We start from the raw sequence: 25737 nt of genomic DNA, 5'->3' as shown, positions 1-25737 counted from the left end.
ACCAGGCGCTGTGCGGAGTGCTCCCTTTCCAGCCCTTCACCCGATCCTCTCCTTGAAGGGGCCCTTGTTGTTATGATTACTCCCGTTCTATTGGCAAGGAAAGTGAGGCTCGGCCTGAGTGTGTGACACCGGAGTCTGGGCACCCGACAGCAGACAAAGCCCAGTCCCAAGTTCACATCCCTGTCTGGCTCTTACTTGCCACCTCTGAAAGGTAACCTAAACTCTCCAAGCTTCTGCTTGTTTCCCATCTGCAAAACATGCCTGACAACTATCTGTTTCTGAGAAGATTAAGGCGGATCCTCCACTGGAACCGCTCAGCACAGACGGCCGCAATAGTTGCCCAATACGTGAAATGCAAACTTATTACTGTGCCATTATTTTCTAATTGTAGGTCTTCTTCTCAGGGATTTAATCAGGCCATCTGGAAGTCCCTCTGTCCCCTCACCCTCCAACCGCACAAACGGCCAGTGCCCAGCAGGTCTTCTTGTCCCCAAGCAGTTCTGGAGCCTGGCCCCTCTGAGCCCAGCCCTGGCTGCGGTCACTTGCCGGGCCTTATGACAGCTCCGCTGTTGCTCCCTTGGCTCCTCACTTCCCTTTCCATGCGTTTCTCTTCTCCTTCGTCCGGGTCTCACCAGCAGGCTGGCAACCTGGGACAGAGCCCCTCAGAGACAGCCACCTGGGGTCAGCCAGGGGGCTGTGTGTAGGGGGGACGCTTGCCCTGCGCACAAGGAAGATGCCGGAGCCCACTGCTGCAGGACGCGGGCTGAGGTGCTTGGCTGTCCCGGGGGCGACTATGAGTCAGGGAGGCAGCCCCACTCTGCTCCTTGGGCCCTCGCGACCCATGATTTAGATTCCCAAGGCTAGTGGGCAGATTGGTTGCCTTGGAACAGAATAGAAATGTTAGCAATAATTAGAGACAAAGGAGTACTGACAGTTTCTCTAACACGCTATAGTTTAATAATAATAATAGCGCCTGACGCTTTTCAATAGCTTTCCATGTACCAAGCATTCCCCATGTAACGGCCCACCTTACCCTCGAAAGCACCCTGTGCACTGGGCCCTGTTCTCTTCATTCCACAGGTGAAAACCCCGAGGCATGGAGGTTGTGTCCCTTGCCCAGGGTCACACAGCTCATAGGTAGGGGGGCCGGCATTCAATCCAGGCAGGCTGACTCCTGAGTCCATGCTCCCGTCTTCCTTAAACCTTCATAGGGACCCCAAAAGGCAGGTTTCAGCACCCCCATTTCATAGATGAGGAAACAGAGCCCGAGAGGGGTTAAGTATCTTGCCCTAAAGTCACTGGGCTCCTCCTCCTTCCATTTCATCCCAGAGCTGTCCCCTCTCAAAGTGCAGGCTTAAGTAAGGCTTGGGTTTGTGTGTGTTCCCACACTGTCCCAGCCCAATTCCACAGAACCCGGCGTTACCAAATGTCTGCTACGTACCACACACTGGGGACTCAAGAGGCCAACAGGATGAGGTTTCTGCCCTGAAGAGGCTCAGAGGCAAAGGGAAGGGCCAAGATCCATTCACTTCCACGTGTGAGCGCCAGCTACAGGCCAGGCCCTGCATTAGGTGCTGGAGTCCAGCAGCAAGTGAGCCGCACAAGGGCCTCACCCTCCCGGGCTGTCACAGAGAAGGATGCTAAGCAAACTGTTTGGCTACGTAGGTGACTAAGTAATTGAAAATGCAGATGCTCAGGGGAGAAAAATGAGACAACAGCACTAACTCAAAACAGTAATTAAGGATCAAGCTGCCAGCCTCCCATCTCTCTCTGTGGGCACCCTGGCGAGATTTATGACATTCAGGAGCAGACAACAGTGCTGATTTCATTTACCTGGACACTCAGAAACTCACTGAGGGGCGGCTAGAAAATTCACTGGTGTTGAAGTACAAGCCAACACAGCATATTCCCTCGCAGTATCACACTGGGCAAGCCGCCCCATCTCTCTCCAGGCCTCCACTTGCTCATCTATAAAATGGGACAGCAGTACCTATGCGGTAAGGTTTCAGTGAGGAATGACGAGAATATGAATCTTTTCTGGCCATGCTGGAGGCACTCTTTGAAGATGGCACGGACCGAGAGAACATGGGGTGTGGGATACAGACATAGACTGGATTTCTAGAAGATGGGGACCTAGGTGAGCCACCTGAAAGGCAGGAGAAACATTACAGGCAGGCAGCACCCCCACTGAACAACACCCAAACCAGGGGTGGAAAACAGGGTTTATCGTGGGCAACGTCTGACCCTTTGGTATGGCTGATTGGAGTACGGTGTTAAGGAGGATTCTGAGGCCATGTCCAGACCTTGCCGGGAAGGCGGAACCCTACAGAACAGGGGCCTGCAGAACAGTTCTGAAAGCAGCTGGTAAGGTAGGAACAGGGCCAGGGGTTTTATGTCAAGGCTGTACCTCCCATTAGCTGTGTGACCTTGGATAAGTTCCCATTTCTAGGGACGGCTCAGTGTCCTTATCTATGAAATGGGGGTGTTGGCTAATCAAGCACAGATATTCTCAGAGTTTATCACATGCCTTCTGGTGCTCGGGTACCACTCTTTCCTATGCAACAGCTTTTCTTCCTTACTCCACCCCAATACTTTAGCTTCTCTGTTTTTGCTCTTATTTCATAACAGACACTTATTACCGTGTCCAAGAGGATCACCTGGGAAGAAATGTGTAGCAATGAGTGCTAACTACACCCCGGCATCCATTCTCCACTTCCTCCTCACAGTGATACAGAGCCGCCCGCCACCAGGGGGTTTTGGCTGAGCACATGGCTGTCCAGCTCGAGATTACATTCCCTAGAAATTAGGAAATTGGAAAAAGCAGCCATTCAGATCACCTATTGTATATTAAACAGTGTGCAAGGAACAGAGCACTTCCCTACTCAAAATATTTTATTGGTTTAATAATAATAATAATAATAATAACAGCAGAACATATAATAGCATTTATTGTGTGCCAGGAACTATTCTAACTTTACATACATACAAACACACACACACACACACACACACACAAAACCTATACATTATCTGTGATTGAGCGCGCACACACACACTCATTCAACATGTATGACCTTATCTAATCCTCACTGTGACCCTAGAACAGTGATCTCCATCTTTCAGAAGAGGAAACAGCAGCACAGAGAGGCTAAGAAACTTGCCCCAGGTCACAGAGCCTGCAAGCGGTAGAACTGAGACCTGAACCAGCAGGCTGTAGCTAGAGCCTGCTCTTACCCCACTCCACCGCCTCTCCGCTATCGAAGGCCTCCGTGTTTGCAGAGATTCCATGCAGCTGCTGCCTGGGTAAGTACTAGGTGCCAGGTACTGGGCTGGGTGCCAAACACATGTAAATTCCCAACCATAGGCTCCAAATTCAAGGCCCTCTTGCAACTGCCCCTCTGGAAAGTTTCCCATCTCTCAACCATTTCTTCTTTCTTACCATTCCAGCCAACAAGGCCTGCTTCTCATTCCGCAGGCACATTTGCCCCCCGCTTTCCTGCCTGCCCGCATGCTGTGCCCCTCAGTTCAAATCCTCTCCTCTGCATTCTGCTTTCCTTCAAGTTGTATTCCAGAGACAAGTGCCACGTAACAGCTTCTGACCTGCAGAATCCCAGGATGTTAGTGCTGAGAGAAAGCACACAGCTCAACTCCTGACCTCCTTAAGATCAGGAAACTGGAAGCCTGAGAAGGGTTAACTCATCGGAGGAGTCTCAGATGTATTTCGGAGCAGAATCCATGTCTTCTTCTGAAGTCATTCAGCAAGTCTCTGGATACCTTCAGGTTTGCACAGGACAGTGATTCTCAACCAGGGGTGATGTTGTCACCTGGGGGACATCTGCTAATGTCTGGAGACACTTTTGGTCGTCACAACTAGGGAGATGCTGCTGGCATCTAGCAGGTAGAGGTGAGGGATGCTGCTAAACATCCTACAATGCACAGGGCAGCCCCATTGCCCCAATGTCAAAAGCGCAGAGGTTAAGAAACCCTGGTGGAGGGGAATAGAATTCTCTTTGCATCATCTCTTGTATATCAAGCAGTTGCCATCACAGGATTCTGTAAGCGTGCCAATAAAATGGTGCCTTCAGAAATGAATCGTGAAATGGGCCTGAATCAAATGCAGCTTTCCCTCCCCCTGTGACCCTCCTCTTTCCTCAACATATTTTCCCAAGAAAGCCAAATTCCCTCACACAGGTTTTGAATCCCCCAACGGATGTTTTCCCTTTTCTTTGGGGTATCAAAAAGATGAACAAATTGAGACTTTGGTGCTGAAGCAAGTCACACCAAGATCTCCATGCAGTTTTCTAAGAAAAACAAATTGTGTTATTGCAGCAAATGGAACATATAACACTTGCAAAGTTCCTAGGAGAAATCTTTGTCCACAAATTGTGCCCACTTGCTGTTTTGTGCTGCTACTAAAGCACAGAAAAGAGCCAGCTCATTAAACTGTTCTTAGACAAGGTAAACAAAGGGTGATTCCACAGCCTCCTCCCGGCCAATTTTCTCTGCCTTGTGAGAAATATTAAAGGGCCTGGAACCTTCCTCCTCCTTACGAGTAAATGCCCAGTTAGTGGCAAAACCTATTGTGTTTGTCTTCTCCCACAACAGAAATTCTGGGTGTGTTCAAATAGGTGAAAAAAGATTTATCTCAAATGCAAGGGCTATGAACACTCAGGAGACGGAAACTAGTGTGTCCATGTCTGAATGTGTCATGTTACTTTGAGTAGAAAATAATGAAGCAGCATTACACATGTCTGGATTAGCATCACGGCTTCTTTTAAGAGTTAAGAATAAGGCCCATCCCTAGAAAAGGGAGTCACCCCTGATTTTGGCAAGTCCTGAATGTATATCCCTTTTTGGCAGAGATTGGTTGTTGTCCTCCAGAATCATTTATCTCCTATATGTATGGTAGGACCTGAATTTTTAGCTGGGTACATGGCTGCTCAGTGAAAGACTACATTTCCCAGGTTCTCTTGCAGCTAGGCATGACCACATGACTAAGCGCTGACTAATAGGGAGAGAGGAAAATTATGTATGCGATCTCTGGGGCATGCCCTGTCCTTCTACTTTCCCTCTTCCCACTAGATCACAGGTGGCAAACACAAGGCCTGTGGCTGAATCCAGCCCTCCACCTTGTTTTATCTGTCCAGGCACCTTGTTTCTACCTGGTGGCAGCACCAAGCTCTCACTTAACTGTTAAGGAGTACTTACATTTATACAGTTCTAAAATGACATTTGGCCCTTTGAAGGCAACCTCGAGGCTGATGTGGCCCCCGGTGAAAATGAGTTTGACACCCTGCACTAGACAGATGTAGTCCTGGAGGGGGGGTCAGCCATGTTGGGCTGTGTAGAGGAAGGTGTCACCTACAGAATGGCAGAGCAACAAGAGGGAAGGTGCCTGGGTCCCTGACTTGGAGTTGCCATAATAGCCCAGGGATGCTTATACCTGGACTGTTATATGAGGGAGAATTTTAAACTCTTGCCTTATCTGTGCTACAGGTATTTTGCATGTCCGTTAGAGTTAATGAGTCTATATCCTAGTTAATCCGTTCCACAAATGGTTTTGAAGTTGAAATCAATTCAGTGAAGCACACAGGAATCACTAAGTATGTGCTGGCTACCATGCTAGGTGCTGGAGATTCAAAGATGAACACACAGACACCATCTTGCAAGGAAGTCTAGAAAGAACCGATGGTGTTCTTTGTAACAATTTTCACAAATAAACATACCAATTCCTGAGCTGCGAGGCAAAGTTCTCATGTTATAAACCCCAAGTGCATTCCTAGTAACACCAGTCCCATAAAATGCTCTATAACAGGTCCACAAATTTTTTTCCATAAATATTTTAGGCTTTGTGGGCCATGCAGTCTCTGTCATAACTCAGCTCTGCCACTATAGTGTGAAAGCAGCCATAAGCAATATGAAACCAGTGGGCGTGGCTACTTACCTGCACAACGTCCTTTACAAAATAGGTAGCGGGCAGTTACAGTTTGCTGACGACCCCTGCCCCCCGCACCTGATCTATGGTAAAATATTTAAATAGGATAACATTCTCTTCAAGATTTACAAGAAACACAGGATGTTAAATGCACTGATTTTTTAAAAAGGCTATTTAATTTTATTTAATCCAGTATTTCCCGAATTTATTGAATCACTTAGTACTTATTTAAGTAATGCTTATTAGTACTTATTTAAGTAATGCTTATTAGTATCTCAGAACTGGCCTTCTGGATACTAGCCAACACCAGCTAAATAACTTTTACTGTTGATGAGTTAGGTGAGGCACACATAAAGTATAGAGTAAAACAGGGACCCACCTCCACGCTCAGCACCCAAGCCAGCTGAAAAAAGAAAGCATCACAATACACAGGCTCTGGGCACCCCCGTCCTGACTCCGTGATCTTGTCTACCGTCTTGAGATTATCAGCTCTCCTGAATTTGACATTCACCATCCCCGGCATGCTTTATACTTTTTACTACTTTTATAAATTCCTAATAATATGTGGACTGTCTTACATGTTGGTACACTTTATGTAAATGTTAGCACACTGCACAGATCCTGCCTCAGCTTGCTTTTCCCCCTGCACAATACTGTGTTTCTGGGATTCCGCTGTGCAATAGCACACAGATCTAGTTCATTTATTTTCATTGTCACTTGGTATTCCAAGGATGAACGAACCATAATTTATTTATCTATCCTGTAGACAGGCAGCTTGTTTCTCCCCCTCTCCTTTTTCTTTTGCTATTACAAACACTGCATCTATGGACACCTTTGTACATGCCTCCTCATTTGCATATGGAAGAGTTTCTCTAGGGTATAGGCCCGCGAACACAATGAGGTGTTTTCAAGTTTCCTTGGAGGAGGATTCAGAATCCCCTCCAGTGGTGTTTAAGATTTCTCACTATTCTATAACTTTGCTCAAATCTGCTATCCTCAGACTTTACATTTTTCGCCAATCTAATGGGTATGAAATACCTACTGGGTGCGGTTCTGACTGCATTTCCAGGATTATGAGTGAGGGTGAGCCCATTTCATATATTTCTCAGGCTATTTCTACGTCGTCCTCATGGGGGTCTCTGGCATGGACAACGGTGACGGTGCTAGACTGACGCGGGGCTGACATGCATCCGCATCCTCAGAGGAGCTAAGGCTGTGGGCTGAGCTGCCGAGATGAGCCTGTGGGCCTTGTTCGGAAGTTACTTTCACATTTTCCAATGTTGATTCTCTGACTGGAGCTACATTTTTTCATAGAGAGAACTTAGAACTTGGGCTTTGGAGTCAGACAGACTGGGTTCAAATCCAAGATGGGGCCCGTTCTCCATGTGACCACACGCAGGTCTCCTGACCTCCCAGAGCCCTGGTGTCCTCAGGACTGAGAAGAAAATCAAGTCCCTTGCATGGCTGGAGGATAACTGAATGGAGCAGAGCCTGAGAAGCACCCAGGGCACCTGGCCCACGCAGGTTTCCGGCTGTTAGTTCCCTGTGTCATCTTGTAAGATACAGGAGAGGGCGGGAACTGAAGCTCCACTTATTTCCATTACCTTCTACATGCCTCAGTCTCCCCTACAGGTAAAAGTGGTTTTACCATTTGCATAGCTAATGTCAGACCACAAAATCAAGTAATCTTCAGAGCTAGAAGGGACTTTGCAGATCATAGAGTCTGATGGTCCTCCACCTTCCACAGGGCGATCTAATGACCTGCTGGAAGGTAATTCCACCTGTGATGACCACAGACTTTGAAGGATGGGACCCACTCCTTCATTGTTACCCAAAGCACCTGTGTCAGGGCCGTGAATGAAGTGATTTGTATCGAGCACATGGCTTTGTAATAAGTACTGGCTGCCTGACTAATTGCTAAGGGAAGGTAATGTTCCTGTGTAAATAATATTTTAAACTGGAGTTTCAGAGGTTTGCTGGCAGATGAGTAAATAAACACCTTGGGCAGAAACTTAACAGTGTGTGCCAAAAATAAAAATAAAATAAAGCTCACTCCCCTGGAAGCCACAAACCCCATATGGCAAATGGCATCCCTCAACCTGCCAGCTTGCACTGGAAGCCCTAACTTGGAAGAGCCCCAAATGCCATTTAAGATGCAGGTCTCTGTGCTGCTGTAAGCACCCAGTGCGTTTCTGTTTTGCTTTTAACACTTTGGAAGCACAGAACAAATTCCAAGTGTTGGCAAACTGTCTTTCGCCTGCAATCTGGTTTCCGCCCACGTCAGACTGCTGGAACTGCTGCTGCAAAGGGCGCCGATGGCTATTCTCGCTGCCAAGCCTGGTGGCCTCCTTCCTGTCCTCATCTTTCCCGCTGGTGTGGCAGCCTTGGATTCTGGTGACCCCTCTCCATCTTAGTTCCCTTCGTTTCTGCTACCCCTCTTTCTTTGGGCCCCTCCTCCTTCACCTCATGAGGAGACCTCTTCATCAGTCCCTCCCCTGGGCAATGTCATTCACACTCCTGACTTCAAAGGCCACCTGTTTGCCAGCATTTCCCCTAAAGGCCTATTTAGGGAAGGCCTTGATTCTAAGTCCCACACCTGAATCTCACTTGCCTATCTCTCCATGTTGTAGCCTTGCCGCATCTGAATTAGTCCAGGAAAAGTCTTAGTCTGTTTATTTACAGTATCACCAAACACTTAGTAATAGCCCTTTGCATCATTCATTCATTCAAATATTTATTGGGCCCCAACTATGCGCCAAGCTCTGTAGTAGACCCCATGATCAAGGAAACTCATTTCTGTCCCAGTCCTAAAAAGAGAAGGAAGCCAACTGCTGAGATAAAGTCCAGGCTGTGATCCTTTTTTCTGGAATATTCCATGCCCCCCAACCTCTGCTCACTTGAGACAAGACTCTGCCAATCAGGGGCCATATTTACGTCTACACATCTTCCTTTCCTTTTGCTAATGACCCCACCCAAGCTGCAAATGAGTAAATAAACACCTTGGGCAGAAATTTAAGGCTCAAGAGTGGGCAAAAAAAAAATCCCCATTCCTCTGAAAGCCAAATCCCATATGACACGACATGCCCTCAACCTGCCAGCCTGAATCGGAAGCCCTAATTTGGAAGTGAGCCCCAAATGCAACTAAGATGTAGTTAAATGCAGCTGGTGATGGACACTCAACTGCTTTGGAGATGGTTCGGGACTCTCGCCAATGATGGTTTTGAAAATCTAACACTTCAGAGAAAATATCAAACCTGAGGCATCCAGAGGAATTCTAGAGCCACTGGGATGGGGTCAGTGGTCCCCAAGCCAGTCAGGCCCAGAGATTCTCTTCCTTCATCAGATGGGGCAGGGGGCTGACTCACCAGCAGTGGGACCAGAGTCAAGACACGCCTGCCCTCAGCCTGGGCTATGTATACCCAATGGTGTTTCACCTCATCTCTTCAGGAGAGTTTTTCCCTCCCTCACAGGAAGGTGAGCCGATTGTTTCTGGCAACCAGGAGGAGCTGAGCTTCTCAGTCAGGGAGAGACGTGCAGGGGAGGTGGGGAATAAGAATAATCACTAATATACAATGTGCACTTATTATGAGACAATAGTGTGTCACAGTAGTAAAGGCACATGTGCTACCTGGTTTATAAGCTACATGGTGCTCAATGGTTGACCTACACTATTGTACGTAATCCTTCTCACAACCTTAGGAGATTGGCGTCTAATTGCCCCCCCCCCCTTTTACAGATACAGAAACAGGCCCAGAGAAGTGACTGGCTTGGCTAAGGTCACACAGGGTCGGAGTGGTCACGCCAGGATTTGAAGCCAGGCCGCTGGGCGGTTAGGCCTGCACTCCTCACCACTGTGCTCTGCTTCCTCCCCATTAGACGAGAGGGTGAACACTTGGTTCCCTGGCAACTCTGCTCCCACGGAGAAGCCTGACAGGGACTCTCATTTCCGTGCACACCCGAGTGGGACAGCATGTTGCACTCGACAAAACCGAGCCCCTGATGACTGCTCCCTCACTGTCCTTGTCCTATCCTTGTTAACAGCATTCTTAGCTACATATTCCCCCAAGACAGAAAACTCAGAGTCACTTTTCAACATAAAAATTTGGTAAGGGCACTAGGGATAGCATCTACACGCTACAAAATCCAACCTTTAAGTAGGGGTCCCCTCCCACCTCTGTCCCCCCGGTGTGATGGGCTGAATTATTTCCTCTAAAAAGACATGTTGAAATCCTAACCCTAACCCTCTCCCCCCATACCTGTGAATTTAACTTTATGGAAATGGAGCCTTTATGGATGTGATCAAATAAAGATGAGGTCATTAGGGTGGGTGCCAACCCAACATGACTGGTGTCTCCTAAGAAGAGGGAAATTTGGCCTGAGACTCAGGGTGAAGAAGGGCATGTGTAGAGGGCGGCAGAGATCAGGGTGTCCCAACCACAGGCTAAGGAATGGCTGGGGCTACAGGAAGCGGGAAGAGCCAAGGAAGGATCCTCCCCTAGAGGCTTGCTGAGTTTGAACTTCTAGCCCCCAGAACTGTAAGACTATAAAGGTCTGCTATTTGCAGCCACCCGGCCCATAGTGCTCTGTTGGAGCAGCCTAGGGAGCCGATACACCCCGTTTTCCCATTTCCCTTCTCAGAGTCAGCCCTGGTTACCAGTGTCGCTTCTGTCACCCTCCTGGAGACAGTCTAGGTACGGACAGCAAATACCCGTGTGTACAGTTCACGCAGGGCGACACTTTACACACTATTCTGTGTGATCTCTTTCAGTTGATAACATGCCAGGGCCATTTTTAAAAATTGTGGTGAAACATATTCAGTGCTCCCTCATCTAACATATATACACAACATAATTGCATGTACCCACAAGACAGGAACTCCCCGTTTCCCTTCCCCCCTGCCCCCTCTCTCCCCCCACACTGGTCACCAAGTCCTGCTGCTTCAACCTGCTCTCTTTCTCTAGCATCCTCCCCATCTCTCTGTCCCCAAGACTTCTGCCTTAGTCCAGCTGTCCTTGTCTCTCACCCGGATTCCTGCAACGGCTTCTTACTCCAGGCCCCGTCCCTGCCCATTTTCCATGCTGCCACCAGCCCCTCTTTCTAAAGTACAAATTTGATGTCAATTCCCTGCCTAACAATCTGTGACACCTCCCACCTCCTGCAGGTTATAGTCAAAAGTCTTCAGGACGGCATGAAAGACCCTCCCCGGGCTGAGTTCAGCCAAGCTTCCGACCCAGGGCCCGGCCCACACACTCAGAGCTGAGTTGGTTGAACTCCAAGCTCTGGGTTTGAAGTCCTCATGCTCCCTCTAATACGCGCTCCCACCTTGAGGCCTTTGCATAGGTGGCTCCCTCTGTGTGGACTTATTTTTCTAATGCCTTCCTCCCTTCCTCTCCTCTGTTCACCTTCTCTACCAGGTAAATCTGTTTATTCTCCAGGACCCAGATCGCATGGTACCTCTTGCATTTCTAACTCTCCCAGATCCAGATCGTTGTTGCCTTATATTGGAGCATCTACCAGATTTTTTTCAGTAATTATGTCAACCCTTCTGCCTGCCCTCCACACAGTTGGTGCTTGGTACAAGCCTGTGGGGTGCAGGGCCACCTCCCCAGCTCAGCTCCCGGAGCAGGCTCCGTGGCCTGTCCCTGACACGGTCAGGGGAGGACAGCTGAGCCCCAAAGCGATTCTCCTGGGATTAGGGATAGGGCATTTTCCTGTCTTCCAGGAGGCGCTAATGCATTGACATCAGTGTGGGGGCGGCAGGCAGCAGCTCCCGTGGGGTCACCATGGGGTCTGCAGCGTGGACTGTATGTCCACGCTGGAAATGAAGAAGGGGCTGGCGTCCATGGCGGCACTTCTGTGGCCGTCCAGCTGCTAGAGAGGCCATGAGGAGCTGTGGGACTTGTCTGGAGCCAGCCAAGGACAAGGGCACTCAAGGGGAGAGGATAGAGTGGTTCTGACTCTGAGAGGCTGGGAGCCTTCCAGGACCCCATACAGCCACACCAGGCCCAGGTGCTCTGCCTCGGCAGGTGACTTCCTGTGGGAGAGAGTGGGAAGGCCCAAGGTCTGAGTTTGAGGATGGAGGTGGATGTGAGTGAGGGAAATGGCTGGCAGAAATGTGGTTCAAGATCACCCACCCCCAGTCTCTTCCATGAGCCCCTGGCCAGAACACCACATATGCCTCCAAAGCAGGAGTGTTACACTGTCCCTTCCCCTCCCAGATCCCCAGGTGTTCCCTGAACATCACACTGACCTCTCTCTCCCTCCCTCCCCACACCCTGGGTTGACTTTGTCGAGCTCATGCTTTGTGAAATTGTCTTGCTCATTTATTTGTTCACTATTGTTTGTTGTCTGCGGCTCCTCAGCAGGGAGGGACTCCTCCTCTGAGCCCAGAACGAGACCTGGCTCCATCGAGATGAGGCAAAGATGGGATGTAGAGCATCTTGCCTTCTCTTTTAATCCTCACCCGAGGATATGTTTATTGATTTGAGAGAGAGAGAGAGGAACATTGATTGGTTGCCTCCCGTATGCACCCCAACCAGGGATCGAAGCTGCAACTTGGGTATGTGCCCTGATTGGGAATCAAGCCGAAATCTTTTGGCGCACAGGTCGGTGCTCCAACCAACCGCACCACTTGGCCAGGGGAGCGTCTTGCCTGCTGACACCAAGGGCTGGAATTCACCAAGGGCTGGATCCTCTTTTTAAAGTGCCACAGATGTTTAGAGCAGTGATTTTCAACCTTGTTCACGTCACGGCACACATAAACTAATGACTAAAATTCTGCAGCACACCCAAAAATACATTTTTGCCAATCTGACAAAAACACCAAACAAACAGGTATAATTTTGATTCATTCACACTGGACGACTATTATTTTGGCTGTTGTCATTTTTTTGACAATCTAAGTAAGGGAGAAGAGGTCAGTGCCCCTGATTAAATGGTCAGGTATCACATGTTTCAGAAATTCTTGTAGCACCGTGGTTGAAAATTGCTGGTTTATAGGAACCAGGGCCAGCAGCCCCAGCAGCACAAGGCTGTCTCCTGCGTGACCTTTCTGGGTGGCAGCTGGGGCTTTCCTGACTCGGTACCCCTGCAGCCCTTCCAGGCCCCACAGGGCCCGGCGGGCCATTCATTACACCCCGTACGTGCTTGGTGAATGAACCCAAACTTTCAGCTGTCTTCATAGGGCTATGTAAGAGGAACCAGAATCTTAGGACAGGTACAAATGTAGCACAACCTTTACTTTAGAATCTAGTCTGACCCCTCACTGGACAAACAGCAAAACCTTAAAAGGAGCCCAGGAGACCTGGGAAGGGTTAAAAGTAGCAGATCAAACAACGATGCAATTCATTAAATTCACACATGACCCTCTACAGTCCAGGAGTGTCCAACCTTTTGGCATCTCTGTGCCACACTGGAAGAAGAGTTGTCTTGGGCCACACATTAAATACATTGTGACACATAATCACAAAGGAAATCTCACAATGTTTTAAGTAAATTTACGATTCTGTGTTGGACCACATTCATAGCCATCCTGGGCTGCATGCAGACCGCAGGCTGTGGGTTGGACACTCCTGCTACACTGAGGTTCCTCCTCCCATAGAGCAGTTGTCACCCCATCTTTTCAGGGGATGAACCTAGCCCTGTGAGAGGGGTGGAGTGACTTGCCCAAGGTCTCCTTCTAGAGAGCAGCAGACCCAGGTGACAGCATCCAGTGTGGTGCTTGGCCCTCAGTAGGTGCTCAATAAATATAATGACAGAGTGAAGGAAAGGACGTAAGGACCCAGGTCTCCTGAGTCCCATCCCAGTACTTATTGCACCTTACTGCCCCCAAACTTCTCCCCGCGGGAACAGCTCCAAAGCTGGTTTGATTTAAGAACACCTGCAGAAACATTAACCATTTCCTGGAGGGAGCTCATGGTTCTAACAACCCCCGAATCCTGTGGGTAGGTGCCGTTTATCTGCTAAGATAGGATCTGGGAAGAGTCCTTACTACTGTTATTTTAACACAGCTTCACTTTGGAGCAGAAAAACGGCCTCTTACAAATATGGGAAAAACAACTTTGTATTTTTAAAATGTTTCACAACCAATGAATTTTTAAAAAGTACAAACCCTGCCAAGAGGGTATTATTTGTTCTTTCCCTTATTCTACTGCCCCCTCTCCCACCTCCCAAAGGGCAGGAAAGAAAAAAAAAAAAAAGGCCAAATTTCTCCAGTTTAGATGATCTGATGCCTTAATTAAGGAAGAATGAATGGGTCACCCCTTACAAACGGCAGCCGCATCAAATGGTATTCCTTTTGAATAAATGCGATCACTGTGGTGAGGCTTTACTGTAGCTGAGTAAAGAGCAAAGCAGAAATCACACAGCATCTGACCAAGGTCACTCTGAAAATCAATGGCAGCACTAGCGTCAGACCTGGGACTCCTTGACTCTGGTCGCTCTGTCGGACCGCTTCCCACCAGGAAACCTCGGCCAGCTGGTAGGTAATTACACGTGCTAATAGTCACTGACACTAGCTGCCAACACCAAGTTCCAAGGTCCAAGTTCCTGCGTTTGTTGGACTGCCAAACCACCCCTACTTTTCTTGGGCTGTTTATGTAGAAAGAGGAGCTCAGCTCTGACTGACTCAGAACTAGGAGCCAGTCTGGCAACTTCAAAGAAGTTGAACATCTGGGAGAATAGAGAGACAAGGAGACTATATTTTTTACCTCCCTGGGCCAAACCCTCCATTCTAGGCCTCCTCTGCCTCACAGTAGCTGTGTAATCTTGCCCAAGTTCCATAACCTCAATTAGCCTCAGCTTTCCTATCTGTAAAATGGGATAATACCATGAAGACAGTGCGAGGTGCAGAGTGAGAAGAATATCAGCATGCACAAAACTACTTTGATCCTGTTACCTGCAGACTAGAGACAGTAATTCCAGCTTCACGTCACATTAAATGAGACTGGAAAATATATGTACAGATGTAGCTATAGGTTGCCTCCACTGAAAAACATAGGTACTCTAAAAAACCCCTCATCCACCCTTTCATGTGCTGAATGTAGTCTAGTTAGTGGAACTTGTAAGTTTTTACTTGTTAGGAAAGCTAATGAAATACTGCATTTTAATTTTCTCTTTAAAAATGATGTCTGAACTTGAAAATTGAGCTGGAACAATCAATTAGTATATTTTCTACACACAAATCACTCTTCTGGAGACAAATGAGTCAAGAATTGAGACACAAATGAACAGAAACAGCCTTGAGACTGACACGGAACTGAATTCCATCGTTTCCCTGCTCTGCGTGCGTGCAATCTGGCCCACACGGGGGGTCACACTCATACCCGAACACCCGCACTGGGGCCTCAAACTGGACAGGGCTGAAACTGATCTCCTTGGTGTGATTGTCAGAAGGACACACCCTTGGTCACTAGACCATGTAATGGAAGCTCTGTGTTGGAGGATGGGCAGAGAGATGAACAGTGGAAGCTCATGTGTAGTCTATGAAATTATGATAAGGATTAGAAGCATTTGGAAGAGGGCTATCAGCATCTTCCCAGAGGGCTGAGTCTAGCTCTAGAGAGGGGACCAGAAAACTTGGTTATATCTCTGGATGTCTGGGATTGATATCTGGTTCCTAATTCTGTCAGTATCTGTGTGATGTTGGGAGAGTCACCTAATCTTGCTGGGCCTTGATTTCTTCCTCTGTAAAATGGGACAACACTACTTTCCTGGATAACAACAGTGTTTGTTTAGGAGGCTCACATGAGAAAGGGTTAAAAGCCTTTAAGAATATAAAGCAACACCTAGGTAGGAGCCTGCACTCCTATGTCAGGGACACAGACTTGGGGCAATGCCAGCTAATGACGAAGGCCAGGTTGTGAGCACTTCAGGCATTGTCTGTGCAGGTGCTCCACGTTCATGACCCCACTTCCTGCCTGCACCCAACTCCGAGGGGAGCTGCTATTACTATGTCCACGTATCGGGTGGTAAAACTAAGGTCGAGAGGCTAACTAGCTTGCCCAAGGTTGTACAGCTAATTAACCATGGCAGTGGGATTTAAATCCAGGCAATGGGACTCTGAGGCCCAGGCTCCTAACCTTTAAGCCATGGCATCTCCTGAGAGCATGAAAAACAAGAAGTACTTTGCAAGAGCTAAGAAAACATCTTACATTTCTTGCCAGCCAGCAGCCCCAGGCCTGCTGCAAGGAGGACAGCTGGAGTCTCAGGGTCATGCCAGGTGGCACCTGGGGCAGTGAGCAAGGGTGGAGGAGGTGAGCCTGCAGGTCGCATGCCATGCCCAGGAAAGAGGAGGCAGGAGAGTCAGGTGGGCAGAGGATGGACTTTGGATAATGAGCCGCAGGATCTCATCCCAGGTGCCTCCACTTACAAGCAGTCCCACCAATAGCTTCCTAATCTGTAAAAGGGGAAGATTACACTAACCCTAGCAGGCTGCTTTCGGGATTAAAGGAGACAAGTAACCGATACAAATGTCTTGTTGCAATAGACACATGCACATAGTAAGTGCTCAATAAATGGCTGCTTCTCAGCCTTTCCTGAGACCTGCTGTTACTCTAGGTGACAAGGTATAAGGAATGGCAGCACAGCCAGGAACTGCCTAGACAGAAAGCTGAGGGTAGTATAGGTCAGTGGTTAAAACGATGAGCTGGGGGTCTGGGCTGCCTGCACTCATTCCCTGGCTCCACTGCTTACTAGTCTGGTGCCCTCGGTGTGCTACTTACCCTCTCTGTGCCGAGGTTCCTTACCTGTAGAGTGGGCATAATGGTATGCACCTGGCAGGGTTTGGGGACTAGTAGATATAATTAATCTGTGTAGAACTGTTCCCTTAGAACAGTGCCCAGCACACAGTAAGCATTCAATAAATACGAGCAATGATGACTTGAATCAGCGCCCTGAATGTTCTTGGGCCCAGGGCACCTTTGGGCCTTCAGTGGGCTATGTGTGTTATGTTGCAAATGCTCCATCTCCATATCAGATCCTGGAAGGGTGGAAATCTCTCCAGCCTGGCTACACGATTGGGCCCCATGAACGTTAGAGGAAGGACGGTTTCTCATCGGGTGGGCAGTGGGGATTTGGAAATGCTGACAAGGACCACCTGGCAAACAGCGCAGGGATTCAGGAACGTGCACACACCCCTCTGCGTTCCTGTGCTTTTTGCATTTAGAGTCAGGTTTTGACTCAACCGAGTGAGTTGTTGTTTTCTTTCTTTTGCTTTGGACAAAAATGAGGCCCCATAAATAACTCCCACCCGGATGGAGGGGAGACCTGGACACAGGCCTGAGAAACAAAGAGACAGTCACTCCATCCCCATGCACCCGAGAAAGCAGAGGTGCGCTCTTACCCAGCTAGAAATTTTACTCTGCAAGATTTTGTTAGAGAACTATAGGAAGGTCATAATTTACTTCTTGTGGAGAGAGAAAAAGAGAGGGAAGCAGGGAGAGAAGGGAGGAGGAGAGGGGGAGGGGAGACAGAAAGAATAGGAAGAATACGAACAGAATCAAGGCACCCAATATCTTGCAATCCAAGAATGCGAGCATTCCCACACAGCCTTGTTCCTGTCCTCCATCCCTGGAACTCAAGGGATTCGCTTGTTGTTAAACCAGTCTGCCATTTAAACCAGCGGGGCCTCAATCCCAGAGAGGCAATTTGCTCGCCAGAGCAAGTCGCTCTGCAGGACTCGAGTTGGAGGGGTGGATGCAGGGAGTCCGCGCCCAGCGGGCTGCCGGAGGTCTCCCCGCAGCGGGATGTCGGCTGGCGGCGACCTGGAAGGGCGCCCGGCCCTCCCCACGCCCCGCCCGCCGCTCGTACCTGAGCTGGCGCGGCTCGCAGTCCACGCCGGGCAGCAGCAGCCGGGCCGCCTGGCGGACGTCGTCGCTGTCCATGGAGAAGCTGCGGCGGTGGCCAGCGTGCGCCACGGCCACCCGGATCCACTCCATCAACGGAGGCAGCACGAGGAAGGGCCTGCATAGGGGAGGGACGCGGAGACAGGTTAGGGCGGCTCGAGCTGAGAGGGCTGCCCGCTCAGCCCCACCCCCCGCCCACCCACCTCTCTACCCCCACCCCGCTTTCCCCGGAGGACCCTGCCTTTGAAATCCGGAGTAGTGGGAGAGCCTTTGGAGACATCCCGACCGCTCTGGGGACTTCGGGGTAGGCTCTCCCGAGTCTCTGGGTCTCAGTTTCCTCATCTGTAAGCCTGGGACGAAGTGACTTTGAAAGCACAAGATGGGACTCTTCTGAGGATTATCTCCCTCAGGATCATGTGAATTTAAAGGAGATGACTCACTTAAAGCACCAAGCACTGGGTCTGGTGCTTAGTAGAAACCTCCCCACCCCCAGTGCCTGGGTTTTTGGTACTTGGGACTCCCTATTCTGGATTCTGGGCCCAGGGTTAAGGCGTCCTCCCGCTCTCCCTTTGCACTCTCTTTCCATCCCCAGCGGGCTCCCTGCCACCCCTCTGTGCTCTCCCAGCCCTCAGCTCTGTCCAAGCACCAGGCTTTAGCACCTAGGGAAGGCGGAAAGAGAGCCAAGTCAGCAGGCAGCCGCCAGTCACAGCCAGCGAAGCCAGGACCCAAGGGCGGGGGCGGGGCACGCACCCCTGAAGCTCTGGGAGCCTGGAGATCCTCACCAGCTACTGGGATCACAGCAGGGCGTCCAGCTCCTTGGAAACTGAGGCAAGGCCTGTGGCTGAACTGTAACTTTTTAAGTGTAAGACATCTGTGCCATCTTCCTATTTCTTCCACTGATTACTATAACTCTGCCCTCACATTAGGATTAAGGGGTGGGGCCGGAGCTTTTGACAAATACTGATACCTGAGTTCCATCAGGGGCTCTGATTTAATTGGTAGTTTTTATAAACCTTCCTCATGTGAATTGAAAGTGTATCCAGATTATCTGGAGGGCTTGTTAAAATACAGATTGCTGGGCCCCATTCCTGGAGTGTCGGATTCAGCAGATCAGGGAAGTGGCCAAAATTTGCATTTCTAACCTTGGTGATGCTGATGCTGCTGGGCTGGGGGCCACACTCAAAGAATTCTGCTCTGAGGTATTGATAGGGGGCTTGGGAATAGCCTGGTGTGTGACTGAGTATGTGTGTGTGTGTGTGTGTGTATAGTGTTAAAATGCACATTCCCGGCCTTATCCCCAGAAATGTTGATTGTACAGGGTCAGGAATATAGTTTTAATAGGCAGCCCCTATCATACTGATTTAGGCAGACCAAAGACCACACTTTGAGAAACAGACTGAGTAGGTCAAGAAGGTATCTAACCACTCAGCATGGCCAGGACTAGGGCAAGGCAAGTGGGGTGCCGAGGGTGCAAAACCTGAGGCAGCCAGGTCATGCAAATATGTTCTGGGTGCCTCTCCTGCCTCGTCCCTGTGCAGCTGCTGCATGGTTGCCATGGGAGCTAGAGGGTGGTAAACAGATAGGGTTACAAGGCAGCAAACCCATGGCTCTGTGCAGATGTCGTAAGTTTCCCACCAAGATTTTGGTGGCAGGTTCCAGTTTTCCTAGAGACCAGGCCATTCATCCAATGTTAATAATATTAAACAGTTAAGCCTTCCTTTTTTTACATTTTATCTTAGTTAATCCCATTCATGATCTCATCTAGATGCATAGAACCAACCTACGTGCTGCTGGTTATGATTACGCCTGTCTTCTAGATTTGGAGAATGAAGCATGTTGAGGTTAAACAGCACGCCCTGGATCAGAGGGAGCGCAAGTATGACAGAGCTCGAGTCAGACCCGAGTCACCTGACTACACAGCCCATGTGCCATGACCGCATGTGATGCCCACATTCTTTTGGCCACTTTCCCAGCACACACTGTTACCCAGCATGCCCCTGTTACCCCAGGGGAGCTGATCTGGCCATGGACCCTTGATGGCACACCACGTTCATTCCTGCTGATGCAGCTCAGACCCTCGTCTGAACGGCCTCCAGCCCTTTCAAAACTTACACTCCACTTACTTAACCTTCACCACACTCCAAACCCCACCTCTCCCTCAACATCTCTCCTGATAACTCCACCGCCCCTGGCCCCTCCCACAGAAGACCCCACTGCACTGGCCTGACCCCATGGCCTTGCAGATGCCCCATAAGAATGGAAGCTGCATAGCAGAGACCTGGGGCTGCTTACTTAGTTCACGGATTCAGCCCCGGCCCCAGCCCCTGCCCAGGCCCCAGCCCCAGCCTCTGCCCCAGGAGTGTCCAGCAGGCTGTAAGCACTTAATAAATATTTGTTCATGAACCAGACTGATATTTACCAACTTTTTACTGGGTGAAATGGATGAAAATCGAGCTTGTGGACCCAGGGAGCTGTGGGGCAGACTCCTAGGCTATTTCTGCGGGAATCGGCCTGCTGCTTAGGCTGCCGCCCGCACTCCCTCATTCTCGCCATCACCTAAACTGAATTAGGCACTCAATAAACACTCCCTGACTTGAAATTGAATTGGATTCTACTGTCTCAGGTGAGCAGGACTTATTTTTGACACCAAGTCGCCTTCACTGCTGAAACCAGCCCTGAGTGCTCAGGAAGAACCCCACCCCCCAGACTGTTGTGCAGAGGCACCCCCACCCCCTGCTGCTCCCCCCGCCTTTCCTTTGCCCGTGCCCCTGAAGCACAGCCCACAACTGCCAGTCCTGCCCTTGGCTGCTGACTTTCCTGTGCGATGCCCAGGCCTAGCAGCCGAGTCCTGATGAATGCTGTAGAGGAGAACAAGGCTCAGCTGCCTTCAAAGCAACAACTTGACCAAGACAGCTGGTGAGCGTCAGAATAAGAAACCTTGATCCCCAGGATTCCAGCCTCCTCGGGATCTTCTATGTACCTATTCTCGCCTTTCCCATTGCCTTCTTTTCGTCATCCGACCTCAGTAGTTTATAAGCTCGTGAATGCTTTGCCAGCAACTCATTTAAAAGTCTTCTTATCTCATTTACTGAGAGGGGGGAAAATAGCATGATGTGATGTTTCTTTTGGAGGAGCTGGAGATGGGAAGGCATTCTAGGGCCTTGAGTTAAGGAGAAGGGAAAGCATGCCGAGGGCAAAAAGACTGCATTCTCCTCATAGATTATTCAGGAGAACCTTGTTCCACAGGCTCCTGACGTTGGTCTGAAGAGGTCTGTCGTGACTAGGACCTAGAGGAGCTCATGACTGAAAGAAGTGGTTCTGCAGGTTGTTTTAACATCGGAATCTGGTGCTGACGGCGGCCATCTGTGGTGGGGGAGGGGCTGGGCGCTAAAGAGGGTGGTGGACTGTGTGGGTGGGAGAAGCGTGGTTTGGGATTCTGCAGAAGGAATTCCAGTCCTGACTGTGGACCCACGGTCGGACTCTGGGTCTGGTCTGTAAACATTTGTCTCCCAGTGTCTCCATCTTTGAAGTGGGTGGATTTAGATCAGAGGGGCTATTTCGGGGGTTGGCAAACCTTTTCTGTAAAAGGTTGGCCCGAGAGCAAATATGTTGGGATTATGGGCCGCATCATCTCTGCTGCAACTGCTCAACTCTGCCATTGTAGAGAGAAAGCAGCCACAGAAAATACGTAAATGAATGAACTTGGCTGTATTCCAGGAAGCCTTTATTCACAAAATCAGATGGTGGGTCACAGTTGGTGGACCCTGGGTGTATTTGGTTCTGTCCTCCTCAAAAGTCTTTGATTCTATTGGGAGAGCCAGCTGCTTGGGGGCTTAGGAAGGGTCTGGTGTGTAGAACAAGGAAGAGGGGAAGAAGCATATGAAGGTGGTACTGATGGGGACAAAAGGTCAGCAGTCTTACAAGGAGACAGATAAGAAACACATAAACCAAGAAGTAACAAAGCAATCACAGACCGTGATCAGTGTGGAGGTGCTGAGAAGGACCACAAACAGGGCTGAGGTGGGAAGGCCTCTCTGAGGAGGTGACAAAACCTCTCAGATGGGAAGGAATCCACCATGTGTGATTGTGTGTGTGTAGCAGGGTGGACGTTCCTGGCAGCAGTAACAGACTGTGCAAAGGCCCTGAGGCAGAAGAGGGCTTCACATCTCACCAAGGCTTTCACATGCATCACATCCTGTTTGTCCCTTCAGGGCAGATGGGGTGGTGAGGATGTGTGTGAGGAAGGGTCACTGTGGTAGGCTGAGTCATGGCCCCCAAAGCCATCAGGCCCTATTCCCCAGAACCTGTGGATGTTGACGGGAAAAGACACTCTGCAGATGTGATTTGGTTACGGTCTTGAGAAGGGAAGATTATCCTGGAGCATCCAGGTGGGGCCTGCATACTATCACAAGGGTCTAGAAAAGAGAAACAGAGGGTGATTTGACATAGATGACATTTGAAGCAAGATGCTCTGCTGCTGGCTTTGAAGATGGAGACCGGGGCCGCAAGCCAAGGAATGCAAGGAAGGAAGCTGGAGAAGACAAGGAATTGGATTCTCTTCTCAGTGCCTCCAAAAGGAAACAGCCCTGCCGACACCTTGATTTGGGGCCGCTGAATCTGATTTTGGACTACCGACCCCCAGGACTGTAAGAAAATAAATGTGTGTTGCTTTAACCCACCAAGTTTGTGGTGATTTGTCACAGTTGCCACAGGATACTAATGGGATCACGAAGCCAGGGGAACGCTAAGGTCACTGTGGGTGAGGTTGGAGACACGGTGGTAAAGATCATGGACCAAGAGTGAAAGCTGGGAGTGAGGGCCCCCACAGGGCTCTGGAATTCATCGCAGGCACCCACACTGCCTCGTTCCTGAGGTCAGAGAAAACACCCGTTCACATGGGCTGACTTGTATCCCCCTCACGTTGGTACGTTGAAGCCCTAACACTCAGTCGCTCGGAATGAATGTAACTGTATTAGAATGAGGCCACTAGGGTGGGACCTAATTCTGTGTGACTGGTGTCCTTATAAGAAGAGGAGATTAGGGCACACGGAGAGACACCAGGGGCATGTGTGCACAGAGGGGCACCCATGGGGAAGCAGTGGCAGGGGAGCGGCCATCTGCCAGCTAAGGAGAGAGGGAGGCCTCAGAAAAAAAATCAAACCGGCTGATACCTTGAACTTGGACTTCCAGCCTCCAGCACTGTGAGAAATATCTTTTGCTCAAGACACTCAGTCTGTGTTAATTTGTTATGGAAGCCCTGGCAGACTAATACACCTGTGATTTGATTTAAGTCCTACTTTGCCGTTGAGGTTTTAGTCTGTGGTAGAGGGGGAGTTTCAACCGGAACCTCAAACTTTTTAGAGTGCTGATGGTTTTTGGTTCCTTTCCTTTAACCTGGTGACAATAGTAGATGAATTCAAAGCCATCTGGAGGCCGTGCAGTGCAGAGGTTAGAAGCTCTGGCTTTAGAGAGACTGAACAAGATTTGGACTCTGGCCCCACCTGATAGCTGTGTGACCTTGAACAAGTATTTTGACTGTCATGCCTCAGTTCTCTCAGCAAAATGGGTTAATAACAGTATCTACTTTGGAGGGTGGGGTTGGCTGAATGATGGCCCCCAAATCCTAATCCCTAGAACCTATGCATGTTACCTCATCTGGCAAAATGAAGTTCGCACGTGTGATAAAATTAAGGATTTTGAGAAAAGAAGACTATTTTGAATTTTTCAGGTGGGCCCTTAAATGCAATCACAAGCGTCCTTAGAAGAGGGAGGCAAGAAGGTGAAAGGAAATAGTAGAAAGTGTGATGACAGAAGAGGCTGAACTAATGCAAGAAAGGGGTCGGGAGCCAAGGAAGGCATGCAGCCCCCCTGTAGCAAGGACACAGGTTCTCCCGGGAGCCTCCAGGAGGGACCAGCCCTGGCAGCACCCAACATGAGACTAATTCTGTACTTCTGACTCCCAGGGCTGTAAGGTAATAAATGGGTCGTTTTCAGCCTCTGTGTTTGTGGCAATTTTTTTTACACAGCTGCAGAAAAATAATACAGACAGTTATTGCAAGAATTGAATGGGATAACATACACAGCCTGGCACCTGGTGCCAAGAAGATGCTCAGTGAGCGGTAGCTGCTACCATCATCATCATCACCAGCGTAGTTCTCCACATCACCCAGCCTCATCCCTGTCAGGCGGAGGAAGGGCTTTGCTACACAGAGTGACACTCCGGTCATCTCTTTTCAAATCAAAGCAAAGCTCTGCAGTTGCTCTGCCTTTACTTTATAAATTGTACGGCCCTGACTTTTCATCTTTGTTATTTGTGGAGTCTTTCTTACGCTCGAGAGGAATTTAGAGGTTTTACTGTGGTTTAGAAAGCTCATAATTCCAGAGATACAGGGAGTGAAGGAAAAGCAGCAAAATTGATAGGAGACCATCTCCAGTGCTGGTTTCTATAGCAATATTCACTGTAATCTTGTTGTATTTGTGGGCACCAGAGCTGAGAGGATGGCAGGGGTCAGAGGTGGCCATGCTGGGAACTGCCGTAGCGACAGCTCTGCTGTGCAAAGTGTGGTCGGGTTGCCCCAGAGAGTGGTTCCTGCAGACAGCCCGGAGTCGAGGAGCCAGCGGGTGTGTCCTAGGTCAGTGCTTCTGGGACATGAATGTGCAGATGAAATGCCTGGGATCTTGTTAAAGTGCAGATTCTAGCTGAGTGGGTCTGGAACAGAGCCTGAGATTCTGCATTTCTAATAGGCTCCCGGGCAATGATGCAGCTGGTAGTCGATGGACCACATTTTGAGTAACCAGGCTGTAGTGAGTGTTATGGCTCAAGCCAGAAGCCAAGGAAGCTGAATTCTATTATGATGTTTAAGGGGGAGAAAGCGAGGCCACAAGTGAGAGAGCTGCAGGAGAGCTCACTGGCCCAGGAGATAGTAGAATGGAAAAAGGAGCCTGTTTTGTCTCTGGACCTCCAGGTTAAAATTGGGCGGTATGTCAGGTGGGCTGAGCCTAGTTCATAGCCTGAGCCAAGCTGAAAGGGAGGTGGGGACTGCAAGTGGCTGGTGATTTCAGCTTTTATCATGGGAGGTGGGTTCTGTCTCCCACCTGATTCTCCTTTAGTCTTCCAACAATCTTGTGAAACAGAATCTTTCAGTCTTGGGGAGTTCATTCGGAGCTAAGCACCCATCCCATTGTCTGCTGGTACCCTGCATTCATGACCGCATTTAGCATCATCCTGGGAATGTAAATGTTAAAAAAATATAACATGTGATGGTTAATTTTATGTGTCCACTTGGTGAGGCGGCAGTAACCAGATATGTGTCCCAACACCCGTCTGGATGTTGCTGTGAAGTTTTTTTTTTCTTTCTTTCTTCTTTTTTATGATATTAACAGGGAATTCTATCAGCAAACTGCCTTCAGATTTGAGCTGTGGTCACACACACATCCCCTTGGTTCTGTTTCTTGCAGAACCCTGACTAGTACACCCTGCACTGGTTGCCATGGAGCTCAACTGTTAACAGTGATGCAGCCTCCTCTTTCCACACTGATTCCACCCCTTCACCCGGGGCAGGGAAGAAGCTTGGGGCTGGATCACACAGAGGACCATTTCCTGACATCCCGAGTATGTAGACACACTGCTTGGGAGTTGTGAAACAGGCCATCATAGGCATAGTCAACACTTTCAGGAAAGAGGAAGCCATTTCGGACTAGAAGGACTGGTCCCTTGCAGTGTGAAAGTCAGCCCCATTAATGCATGATTATGTAAATTCCCTGCAAGTACCAAGGGGTCCTGGGCGAGGTGGTGATTTCTGCTAATAGAGCCAGTAGGTGCATGTGGCCGACCAGAGGAACTTCTCTGGCTTTCCGGTCACACATTCTGCACTGGAGGGTTGTAAGTGGAGTCTGCGGTACAGGCAGGTTCAGGCAGAGCAGTAGTGATATGCAAATAACAATGACTCCTCCCTGTTG

General features: G+C 49.4%; 1 protein-coding gene across 6 annotated transcripts in view; it reads right to left on the bottom strand.

The window, feature by feature from the left end:
* The window catches only part of ABTB3 (ankyrin repeat and BTB domain containing 3), a 255024-nt gene that overhangs the window by 43919 nt on the left and 185368 nt on the right, over nt 1-25737 (bottom strand). For all 6 annotated transcript variants that reach the window (XM_053922006.1, XM_053922008.1, XM_053922007.1 and 3 more), the window contains exon 4: nt 17744-17896. In XM_053922006.1, coding sequence (XP_053777981.1) covers nt 17744-17896 — 153 coding nt within the window. The remainder of the gene's footprint in view (nt 1-17743; nt 17897-25737) is intronic.

Source organism: Desmodus rotundus, chromosome 3 (assembly GCF_022682495.2).
Source record: "Desmodus rotundus isolate HL8 chromosome 3, HLdesRot8A.1, whole genome shotgun sequence".
NCBI lineage: Eukaryota > Metazoa > Chordata > Mammalia > Chiroptera > Phyllostomidae > Desmodus > Desmodus rotundus.
This window is presented reverse-complemented; position numbering and strand designations above follow the sequence as displayed.